General features: G+C 43.6%; 1 protein-coding gene across 2 annotated transcripts in view; it reads left to right on the forward strand.

The window, feature by feature from the left end:
* The window catches only part of UNC5C (unc-5 netrin receptor C), a 399,186-nt gene that overhangs the window by 310,455 nt on the left and 75,991 nt on the right, over window positions 1-12,740 (forward strand). For both annotated transcript variants that reach the window (XM_080644037.1, XM_080644038.1), the window contains exons 5-6: window positions 9,140-9,320; window positions 10,856-11,023. In XM_080644037.1, coding sequence (XP_080500163.1) covers window positions 9,140-9,320; window positions 10,856-11,023 — 349 coding nt within the window. The remainder of the gene's footprint in view (window positions 1-9,139; window positions 9,321-10,855; window positions 11,024-12,740) is intronic.

The raw sequence follows: 12,740 nt of genomic DNA on the forward strand, positions 1-12,740 counted from the left end.
CATCACAAGATGGCTGCACCCACAGCAAAGGCGGGGTTCCCGTAACAAAAGATGGCTGTGCCCACAGTGGAGGCGGGGTTCCTGTAATGAATGATCAGCAGGGATCTGAGGCTGCATGGTGCCGGGCTGGGGTGGGGGACCTGAGGCTGCGCCCCCCACCTGGCGCCAGGCCAGGGAACCTGAGGCTTCACCCCCACCTGGTGGGGCTTGACAGGGGTTGGGCCAGCAGGGTCTGGATCTTGCCCAATGGGGGTGGGGCCAGCCGGGTCTGGGTCTCGCACGATCTTGAGGCACATGCGGGTGGACGGGTCCCATGGTGCACCCCATCTCTGACAGGAGGAAGATTTTCATATATATTTAACTAATTTTCTTTCATCTCTGACAATTCTATTATAGAGAAAGGGCAAATAACAATATTAAAATATTTCCTCTAATTAATTCCCTTTTAATGTGCACAAATTTTGTGCACTGGGCCACTAGTCTTTTTAAATAAAAGGATATATTTATAAAGCTCTTATATGGATTCCTTTTGCTGATTCAAACAATCCCTTACACAATAAACAGAATTTTCCTCACACATTGATTTCCCTTCCATACACTCTCCCTCAAATTTTCACTGAACACTTTATCATTTTAGTCTAAGCCCAAATGGGAATAAATTATTTTTTATCAATACCCACATTCAGTTACATCTTAGTGCTAAGATAGAGATGATTTAAGAGGAGCAGAAGTCTTCCAGGTTTTGTTGTTGTCATTGTTTTAATAGTTCGTGAGAGAGAAAACAATCACTCTGTTCATAGAATCAATAGGAATTTTGAGCAACTTAGCTGATGTTGAAATTATGCTGGGCTACCTGGATTTCTTGTAATTGTAGCCAAATCTGAAAACATCATTATCCTTTCTGTCCTCAAATCTTTTTTGCTTCCTTTATCCGTGACCCACACATAGGTGCCCAAACCAGAAACTGGAGATGGGTCCCTCTTGCACCCTCCTTTCCACATACTATCAACTCTTCTGCCCTCTCCCTCGTCCAATCAAATCCCTTTCTGAACTCGTTCTTTTTCCGGAGCCTTCTCACTACATCCTTAATTCTCTCTTCACGGTCTCAGGACTATGACAGGAGTCTACAACTGGTCTCCAGCTTTCCTTTCTACTCCACATTGCCCCCTAAACCAATAACTTTTAAATCAGTGTCATTATGCTTGCTCGCTTTAAACGCTTCTCTGGGTTGCAGCAGCTATAGTTAAAGACCAGATGTGCGAAGGGCATTGGAGCCCCTGGACTGATTTCCTGAAAGCAACTTCACCCTGGTTCCACTCCCCCTGACTGCAATTAGCACCCAACTGTCCAGGGCCCAGACTCCCAAGACGCTCCACGCCTGTGCCAGAGAACCTGCTGTGTCCTCTTCCTCACATGTCCTCCTCATCCTCCACTTTCCTCTTTGCCTTCCCAATAAGCTTAATTTCACCCCTCGGAAAGTAGTTCAGAATTTCCTGCTCTCCCCACATTACTTGAACCTCAGTTTACGTTCACGTGCACATGCATGTGTGGTTTCTCTATCTCATTGTTTATAGGTTTGTCTTCTTACCCTGAGCTCCAAGAAGCAAGCACGTATCTGATTAGTCTCTTTGTCTCCCTGAGCTTGACACAATGCCTGACACATAGTAGGTATTCAGTATTTGTGAAATGTAATTGAAATCACAAGATGCCTAACTCTTTGTTGAAAATCAAAATTCTTGGGAAGCTGTGTTGTAGGCTCAGGCTTACTATGAGTACCTAGGTTCTGTGTTTACTATGTGAAATTCGGTAATAATGACTCAAACACGGTTTTTCCCCCCAGCAAGCACATAGGTATCATGTGGTCTAGAGAGGTCTGCCACTTTCAAAGACACCTGAGCTAACACAGGATGGCCACAGGACACTTAGATTTATAAATGACAGAGAAACATGGGGGTTTCCCAGCATAACGACAGAGGCCCTCCTCTACCTCATGATTTCTCCAGAGTCCACTTGGAATCCAGGCCGGCTCTATGGGAATTTTCTTCAGGCAGCGGAGATGTGTGTCCTCAATCTGAAGCAGATCTTAGTGAGAAAGGGTGTTTAAAATATGTTTAATATTAATTTTGACAGTTAAAGCACCAAGTTGATAGAGACCTAAAAATGCATGTGCTTAAACAGACTTGATCCCACTACATGTCTTGTTCATACATTCGACGACACTAATTAAGCACCCACTATTTGCCAGTTCCAGGCCTCAGGAATATAACAATAATAAAAAGCAGACCAAGCCCTGGCCAGGTGGCTCAATTGGTTGGAGCATTGTCCCATACATCAAAAGATTGTGGGTTTGATTCTCAGTCATGGCACATACAGGAGGCAACTGATCAATGTTCCCTTCCCTCCCCTCCCCTCCCCTCCCCTCCCCTCCCCTCCCCTCCCCTCCCCTCCCCTCCCCTCCCCTTCCCTTCCCTTCCCTTCCCTTCCCTTCCCTTCCCTTCCCTTCCTTTCCCTTTTCTCTCTCTCTCTCTCTCTCTCTCTCTCTCTCTCTCCCTCCACCCCCCCAACCTTCCTTTTTCTAAACATATCCTCAGGTGAGGATAAAAAACACAGACTAACATTCATGGAGCTTACATTCTGGTGGAAGAGACAATAACAAAAAGCATAAACAAAATATAGACTATATGAGAAGGTGAATGAGAAGTGCTATGGAGAAAATTAAGGAAAAGAGGGGAAGAAATTGGGGGCATAGGCAGAGGGAGATGTTGCTGTTTTAAAGGTTGATCAGGAAGTGACTTGCTGAGGTGACATCTGAATAAAGATGGAAGGGAAGGGAGCAAATCGTGCAGATACCTGAGTTATGATCATTCCAGGCAGGCACACCAGCAGACTCAAACCACCAAGGCAGAAGCACCCCCTGATGTGCATAAGGGCCACCAAGGGAGCTGGCATGCTAAAGAGAAGAGAGACAGGGAGGGAGTACAGCCATGCGCCACATAACCACATTTAGGTCCATCATGGACCTCACTTATGACCGTGGTCCCAGAAGATTATAATGGAGCTGAAAAAGTCCTATCACCTAATGACACCCTCGTCATCATAGTGTTCTAGCGCAAGGCATTGCTCGGGTGTTTGGGATGATGCTGGTATAAACAAACCCACTGTGCTGCCCATTGTATAAAAGTATAGCAAATACAATTCTGTGCAGCACGTCATACTTGATAATAAATGATGGCTACTGGTTTGTGTACTTACTATACCATAGTTTTTATCATTATTTTAGAGTCTACTCTTTCTACTTGTAAAAAAAAAACACAAAAAACCTTTGCCATAAAACACTATGCCATGTTATGCCAGCAGCAGCCTCATACAGCTCATGTTTACCACATATCTTGATTGAATTATTTTCTCTTGTGCTTGATTTAATATTGTTTTGTTTTGTACAATAAAATGCCATACTGCCTTGTCATCTGAAAGTAGTAGGCTATACTATATAGCCAAGGTGTGTAGTAGGCTCTACCGTCTAGGTTTGTGAAGGTGCACTCCCTGGGGTACACAAAACAACAAAATCACCTAACACACATTTCTCAGAATGTATCCCGGGTATGAAGTTGCATGACTATAAAAGAGGGTATCTCAGAGAGGGCAGGGGTCCTGGTGATGCGGGGCGTTGTGGGTCCTTGTGGGGATGTTAGCTTTGGCACTGAGCAAGAGAATAGACTGCTGGGGGCCAAGAGGAAAAGCAGAAGGTAAAGTAGGAAGTTGTTGCAATAATCCAGGGGGAAAAAATTACGGTGACTTGAACCAGAAATGGAGTGGTAGTAAGGAAATGAGAAGTTACCAGGTTCCAATGTTCTGCTCTGACATTAAATGGGCAAAGGGAGAGGAAGAAAGGGGTGAAGGTCAAGTCTGAAGTTTTGTCTTAAGTAACTGGAAGGATGGAGTGGGCACTGACTAAGCAAGGCTGTGGGAGGAGGAGGTCTGGAAGTGCAGTTCAGGAGGGTGTTATTGGACAACCAAGGGGAGTTGCAAGACAGCAGTTGAAAAATGAGTCTGCAGTTCAGAGGTGGGGTCTGCACTAGAGATAAATTTAGAAGTCGTCTGCATGGGACTGGATGAGTTCATCAAGGAAGTGAATATGGATAGAAAATAGAAAAAAGAAGAGGTCCAAGTTCTAGTGCAAAGACTCCAAGGCTGGAGTCCACGCAGGGAACAGTCCTCAGCCCAAGAAAGTCATGGGGGATGGGAGGAGGTAGGACAAACACCGGGAAAGTGCCCCATCCCGAGAAAGCAAGTGAGGAGAGACGGACCAACCAGGTCAGACGCTGCTGCTGAGCCAGGTAAGGAGAGCACTGAGCCCGCATCAGCACGTCTGACACTGAAAGGAATGGATGACTTAGAAAAGAGCAGTTCTGTGACGTGGTGGGAGCGGATTACAGCAGATTCAGTAGCAGTGAAGAGGAAAGGAACTGGAGAGAGTGAATACAAACAACTCTTCCACGGCATTGTGTGAGCTGAGCAGGAAAATACGGGGGTAATAGAGGCAGAAATGAGTGGGAGCGATTCTGTTTCACATTGTGAAAATAACTGCACGTCTGAACGCTAATGGAAATGACTCAGTGGAGAGGGGACATGAATGATTTAAGAAAGAGAGAGGAGAGAATTGCTGGGCTCACCCCTGAATAAGAGAAGGCAATGGGATGCAGGGCACACGTGCGAGGTGACGGGAGCACGGTGCGGTTGCGGCGGCGAGGCAGGTGGCGGGAGCTGTGGGAGATGTGATTGTCGGTGTTCTCAGCAATGCAGAAACTTGGTCATCAGCTGAAAGTGATGACAGAGGGGGAAGCAGTGCTTAAGGTGAGGGGGAAGGTGTGAAATAGCTGCCTAGGGGTGCAGGGCTGTGAACAGAAAGTGGAAATAGAGTGTGATTATCTTGGCAGAATTAAGGGCCCACTTGAGTTCTGTTATCATGACTTTAAGATACGCGCACAGCCATTTTCCACGGCAAGGATAAACAGCGGTGTAGGGGAAGGGCGAGCAAGTGAGCACCTTGCAGTGAAAAAGGAATGAGAGACTTGAGGGTATCATTCAAGGGATTGTAGAAAAAGTCAGAAATTTACACTTGATAAACAGGAATAGGGAACATGAGAGGTGGGGGGAGATAAAGTTGGTAAGTTCAATAGCTGGTGGGTCCTGGTGCAGGTTTGTTAAGATAGGAGTCCTAGTGAGAAGAAGCATGAAAGACAGAAAATGGTGAAAAGAGAAGATACTGAAACTGCGTTTAGGAAGGTTTGCAATTAGTGGTAAAGACAAGAGCTAGGCCAGTTCTGCTCAAACTTTAATGTGCATATAAATCCCCTGGTGATATTATGATTTACAGTTTGAATCAGTAAGTCTAGGGGGACAGAGCCTGGGATTCTGCATTTCTATCAAATTTCTAGGTAACATAGACTGTTGGTTCATGATCTCACTTGAAAGGCAATGGTCCAGTGTGGTATTCCTCAACCCTGGCAGCAAACCACAGTCCCCTGGGGAGTTTGAAAATACTCTTGTTCAACTAGTCTTGACCAGTGAATGAGAGTTTCTCTGGGTTGGGTTTAGAATTGATATATTGTCAATGCCCTCCACATTATTCTGCAGTGAAGTCAGGATTCACAACCTCTGCCCTGGAATATGTGGCTGTGAGTGTAGTTGACTTAGCCGTCAAGGTCATCACAGGAGGGAGGATTATGGAACTGAGGGGTCAAGATGTTGAAAATGTCATCTTCTGGTTATTAAAATCATCAGAAATTATGACAGAAGTTGTGCTGGATAAAATGACTGTGAACCCAGAGGTAGGTAGATGACTACAAAAATATGGGAATTGGGTGACATAATCTGATGGCATGAGATGCAGAGCAAAGGTGTTTGGCCAGAACGGTCTGGAACAGACAATGCAGAAGCAGGAGGATACTCACTGGAGCCCTAGGTACAGTGGTGTGTTGATCTGGGGAACAGCCCACATTTGAGTTGAGTCCAGAAGAACAGTAGCATCATGAAGAGTGTGGTTTTCAGTGAGAGGAAAGTGAAGAAAACCATCTGAAAAGAAATGGAAATTTTGGAGGATTTTACTACTCCAAGGCCAGATGGAAAGGCTTTGGGGGTTTTGGAGGAGGGGTGATGGGGATGTGTAGACAGGATGAGGATTTAGTACAGGAGGGAGCGATGACCTGTAGACTGGACCTTGTGCAGATGATGGCCTTGAAGCAGTCATGCCACATGTCATGACTGGGAGCACTGAGATGTGCAGAACGGAGAGAAAGGGTCTTATGAGAAGCCGGAGAAGTCCTGAGCTCCCCTCTGCATTTCTAAAGATATTTTCCAGCAGTACAACCCTTCGTTTCTTCAAACAAAGGCATACAAATGAGCCCAGTGTGGAAAATGGATCAAAGATGAGCTTCTCTGGTTAAAGTCAGAGTTCAGGGAGGAGGGCAGTGCCCCCCCAGCAATACTGGGGCTCCTCAGGAGTCCTCAGAGCTCAGGCCATAATCACCTTTCAAAAGTTGGTAAGAAAGGAAAAGGCAGCCATATATTATTTAAGAAAGTAACGGCCATATACCCAATAATCATGTAAGTCTTTTTAAATCTCTTGTCAACTATTCCAATTGCTCTCTTTCCTCCATGTAATAAACTCTTCAAATACAAAGCGGTTCGCAATATCCGTTGGGATTCTTTATGTCGTTTATGACCAGGATAATGATACTGTTGTAATGGATATTACATGCATAGAGGAAACCATGGTTTTGAATAGTCGTGACTTAGGAAAGTTTCTCCAGAAGCAAATCACAAGGCAAAGGTTTTTTTTTGTTTGGTTGGTTTTTATTTTATTTTATTGTTATTTTTTGATATCCAAAGTTGTGAAAGGGGTATTTTATTTTATTTTTTTAATTTCTTTATTGATTAAGGTGTTACATATATCCTTATTCCCCCATTATCCCCCTACCCCCCCCACTCATGCCCTCACCCCCCTATTGTCTGTGTCCATTGGTTAGGCTTATATGCATGCATACAAGTCACGAGGCAAAGGTTTAATGCAAGTGGTTTTTATGGGAGCACTCCCAGGACAGCCTCAGAGATAGAGCCAGCAGGAGAGAAAAGGAGAATACCAGAAAAAAATGTGAATTCAGGTGAAGGCTCAAGGAGATAGTTTCAGCCTAACCCTGCAAGGAGAACTCTGGAGAGTAAAAGCTCAGATTCCAACTGGGATTAGCCAATTTCCTAAGGCTTTTTCCACACTTGTAAGACATTGTGGAGGGGGAAATTGGGTAGGGTTGAGTGGGGGAGTAGGGAACCCCTAGGCACTTCCAGGCAAAGAGCCCAGGGGCCTGATGGCTGTCCTTCAGAACACAGTAGCAGGTATAGGTCCTTGGAAGAAAAGCACACAGAGGACAGACAGACAGACACACACACACACACACACACACACACACACACATAAGTAGGAGGGACCCAAGACCTACATACAAGACCAGCTTGGGGGAACTCCACCGTGGCTTCTATACGTGGAAAGCGTTCTTTAAAATGCATAGATAACCTAGGCAATGATTAGATGAAAATATTAATGTCAGCTTCCAATGACTGTCAAGTCGATTTCTGACACTATGACTTCTACTACCTTCCCCTTGCACTTCTAGCAGGATCACATTACCACACACACAGGCCAAATGTGGGAAAATCCAGGTCCAGTGAGTATGAGCATCTGATCAAATATGCATCTGCAAGGACTGCCCTGACTGAATGTACAGTCTGTATGTGAGGACAAAAGGCATGCTTTAAAACTCCACTGTTTTAATGGATCCTGTTCTCATTCTCACTTCCATTACTGTAAACACCAAGAATGGTTACCTGTTTCAAAATGTACATTCTTACAAATAGTTGCTCTTATCTACTTTCTCACACTTTTTTTTTTTTTAGAATTGTTGTTGGTTTTTGTTTTTCTCTTTAATTTGTGGCCCTTTTTCTATGGATTAGAGGAGCATTATCTTAGATTCCCCGGGGTTAGATTTAATTTAGAGCTTTGCATTGTCAAGCCCACTGACAGACTTAGAGATTAATTCCCAGACCGCCTGTGGTGCTAGAGAAGCTGCTTAAGATTTTGGAAATGGCAACACTGTTGACTCCCTACCACTAAAGGTTACCTGTATTCACATCCACACTAATGCTAAAGGAAAGTTTAAATGTGGTAAATATCAATGTTGTTTTGCTTTATGGAAAAACCTGTGCATGAGGGAAGGGGGTGGGGCGGGAAAAAGAAATGGTTTCTCCCTCAGAGGGCCACTTATACAGATGCAGCTCCCTCTTTTCATTCTGAAGGGATAACATCACTTTTGCTCAGTTGGTATTAATTGCATAGAAAATGATTAGTTTACTAGTGTTGGACAGTCATGTCTGCGATCAGGTTCCCCAGAAGCAAACCTTGAGCGAAAGATTTGCTGCTAGTGATACACAAAAGGAGAGATTTGGGTCTGACTTCCATGCTATTTGAATTATATTGAGAGTTGGTAGAAAATCTTTTTTTTCCCCCAACTATTTTGGCTCAGATGCATCTCCAAATATGTGTTTACAGCATTTAAAAGTGAATGCAATTTCAGGGAAATCTAGTCCATATGTTTCAGCAAGGGCTGCGCGGAAATCATCCAAATGTTGTTTTATTAGAGCTACATGTGGAAGCTGCCTCTCGAGCTTTTTACGTCGTCCTTACACTCTCCCCTGAAAAGCTGCAGGTTGGTTGCCACAAGTAAACAAATCAAATAGCAAAAGATTTGAGTTCAGTTGGAAATGCGTAGCCTATTATTTTTGATTGGTTTCTGAACTTGGCAGCGGCACCTTCCGTGTCCCTGCCTGCGGGGCAAAGTGAAAACAATTTGAACACTGCATTTCCCAGTGGGTTCACTGACATTTGAGAATACCGCAGCACAGACAGAATCAGCATGCCTGGCAGGTGAGTGATACTTCACATGACCTCCCAAAGTTACTTCCTCCCAGTCTGCAGAAGTTCAGAGCTCGGAGCAATGTTATACATGTTGCAAAGCCCAAGTTACGACAGGCACCCGTCCGGGGATACGTACTGGGGAATTAATCTATTTCTCTTGTGCCTCTTTAGGTGGAATGGTTGAAAAATGAAGACATAATTGACCCAGTTGAAGATCGGAATTTTTATATTACTATTGATCACAACCTCATCATCAAGCAGGCCCGCCTCTCAGATACCGCAAACTATACATGTGTCGCCAAAAACATTGTTGCCAAGAGGAAAAGCACAACGGCCACTGTCATTGTCTATGGTGAGTGAGCTTTTGGGGTCTCGATCTAGTTCCTGTCAAGGTGCAGATCTCATCTTAATTTTCAAACCTCAGATGAGAGGCCCCTTGGCAATCCCCATGGCCCGTCTCCTCCTGCTGCTCACGTAGACAGTGAGGTTTCCCTGCTTCCCTGATGCTCGTGGGAAGACTGGTCTTGGAAATTCCTAGCCCTTTGTCAGTCAGTTTATGAGAAAATGAAGGAAATCTACCTAACTGCCAGCTGCTTTCCTGAGCCCTCCTCTCTCCCTACCCTGGGCCACCGAGATATAGAGTGAATTTGGAGAGAAGATGCTTAAAGCAGTCTGTTGTCTCTTCTGTGAACCTTGGCTCAGTCCAATGATTGCAAAACCCCAGGTAAACTGGAGCTTACATGCCCCCTACACATTAGAGCAACATTAACTTCCTGAAGCTTTACATGCTCCATCAGGGCATTTATAGTGAGGAGTATTTTCCAGAGTAAGTTCTCCAAGGTAAATAATGAGCAGAATATAAGAGGGTAGGCTTCATAATCTCATCTATAGTGACCTCTCCATCAAACACCATACAAAACTAGAGGCCCGGTGCACGAAATTTGTGCACAGTGGTGGTGGAGGGTTCCTTCAGCCTGGCCTGCACCCTCTCCAATCTGGGACCCCTCGGGGGATGGGGCCTAAACCGGCAGTCGGACATCCCTCTTGCAATCTGGGACTGCTGGCCCTTAATTGCTTGCCTGCCTGCTGACCTGATCACCACCTAAACCACTCCCCTGCCAGCCTGATGGCCCCAAACTGCCCTCCCCTGCTGGCCTAATTGCCCCTAACCGCCTCTACCTCAGCCCCCACCACCATGGCTTTGTCCAGAAGGAAGTCAGATGCTAGGAAGATGTCCAGTCTCCCTTTTATTAGAATAGATAGGTGTTCATGTCAATTACATCAACTAATTGCCAATTCAGTCAAATAGCTACTCAATTAGTAAAAAACCCAGCAATGTAAGATTTTATTTTTTTGACCAGGTTCAGTGGTTACTTACTAAAACTGACCTTAAAAGGTTGCAAAGTTTATATATGCTAAAGAAAAGTAATCAATCATCTGGTATTAAGACAAGACAGAATGATTGTATTCAGCTCCCATGTTTCAGATCCACTTACAGCCTTGGCATAAGGATGTAAACATTTATTATTTGAGATAAGCTGTCAAAAGTAATTTTTAGAGCTTGACTAGGTAAGGGGACGTATTTTGTTTTAAAAAGAACAATGGCCAAGGAAAAGAGGACACAATCCTATTTGCTTTTCAGGGTAGGTGAATAAACGTTGGTAATTCATTTTTGTTTTTTGTTTTTTATCTCTGTGCTTAGATTCTTCAGCTCTGTGATAAAACTTAGAATGATAAGAAGTCCATGGTCTCTTCTAGCTTTGAATTTTAGATTTTTTTATAATCCCTTGGGGAATAACTTTGTGTCGATGTGTCGTGTGTGGTTTGTGTGTCTGTGTGTGCATGCACAAACATGTAATCCACATGTTATTGTTTACCTCCTCCCAGTAAATGGTGGCTGGTCCACCTGGACAGAGTGGTCTGTGTGTAATAGCCGCTGTGGACGGGGGTATCAGAAACGCACAAGGACCTGCACCAACCCAGCACCCCTCAACGGTGGTGCCTTCTGCGAAGGGCAGAGCGTGCAGAAAATAGCCTGTACCACGTTGTGCCCAGGTAAATAAACGCGCTCTCATTCTAGATGTCTCCTCCCATTCCAGAGATACATTTTAGGAGAACTACACAAAGCCTTATCCTTGACCTGCATGTGCGATAAACATTATTTAAATGCATCATCCCATTCAATGCTTACATTGCTGGGAAATCAAATATTTTCCCCCCAAAGAATACTTAACTTTGTTGCCTAGCCATGAAAAATAATATAAAACAGGAGATTAAACACTCATCAACAGAATCCCTCTCTAAACAAAACTGCTGGAGCCAAGGTTGCAGGTTCTGTAATTCAAGAGATGTGAGCACCACTGAAAGCCACACATTTTAGAAAAAAACAACGCTTGATCTCCAGAAAGCCATGGGAACTAATTGGAACTAAAATTCAGATAATGTTTAGACGGAAATATTTGATATTTGGTGTCAGTTTCTGGGCAAGAGCAAATAAAACATTTGGACTGAATGAAAAGGAAGTCTAAGCTTTGTGACACATGAGCTAATGGATTTTGAAAATACAATGCAGTCAACACTTTATTATCTGTACAGGTTGGCCACCTGTTTTGTGAGTTATGTGCAGTAAAACCTATGTCCAGATTGCATCCCGCTGCCTCTGAGCGTCTCTCTGTGCTATTTTATATTGTCACCTGCTCTTATCCCCAGGTAACTGATGTTAATATCCACTAAAACCAAAACTCCCTAAACGCTAATCAATAAGTTGAAAAGCTGAGCTAGAGTTACTTTGAAATAATCCATAAAGTTAGTGCACTCCATTGAGGTAGCTATTCTATTGTCAATTTCATTGCTTTCAGGGGTCCTCAAACTTTTTAAACAGGGGGCCAGTTCACTGTCCCTCAGACCATTGGAGGGCCGGACTATAGTTTTTTTTAAAAAAACTATGAACAAATTCCTATGCGCACTGCGGGCCCGGGATGAGTCGGCGGCTAAGCAGAACAGGCAGCGGCACCCGGCGGGCCGGATAAATGTCCTCGGCGGGCCGCATGTGGCCCGAGGGCCGTAGTTTGAGGACCCCTGGTAGATACACAGTCTTTTCACTTCCCTTTATTTTGCCTGGTTTTTGTTTGTTTATCCTTTAGCAAAAACTTTCTGAGAGATGGGTTGAAGAAGTGAACTGAAATAAAAACATAATCTGTATTTTATATTCCTGTGTTGATTTCCAAATATCAAAATAATAACCTACACTGAGCCCTTTGAGAGCTTTTATTTATGGAACAAATTTTGACACCTAGCTAGGTTTACAATTTCAGGATTTTATCTTGTACTCTTCAATATTTTACCTAGATGTTGACTCCCACAATTAAAAATGCACTGAGCATTTTGAGTTGAAATACAAATGTGTGTGTAATTTGGGATGGTCTAGGTCAAAGCAAATGCCTTTTCTTCAGATAGCTAGGAGCTGCTTATATAGGCAGCTCTGTACCATTAAAGTATTAATGCTTTCATCATTTTTTCATGTGGATATGTATATATCTCTATGCATATGCATAATACACTTACACAATAATTTGAATATAAAATCATATAGTAAACTATTAAAATTGATATAATTTCTATCAATATGCAGGTATAAGATGCTATGTATATTAAATGTTCAATAAATTTACTACATATTTTTAAACTTAGGAATGGAAATTGTTTTTAAAATAGAGATATCTCAGCTCATTATCATTGAAATTACTGCCAAGGCAGCCACCAAAAATAGGAA

The sequence above is a fragment of the Plecotus auritus genome, assembly GCF_963455305.1.
Source record: "Plecotus auritus genome assembly, chromosome: 1".
Taxonomy (NCBI): Eukaryota; Metazoa; Chordata; class Mammalia; order Chiroptera; family Vespertilionidae; genus Plecotus; species Plecotus auritus.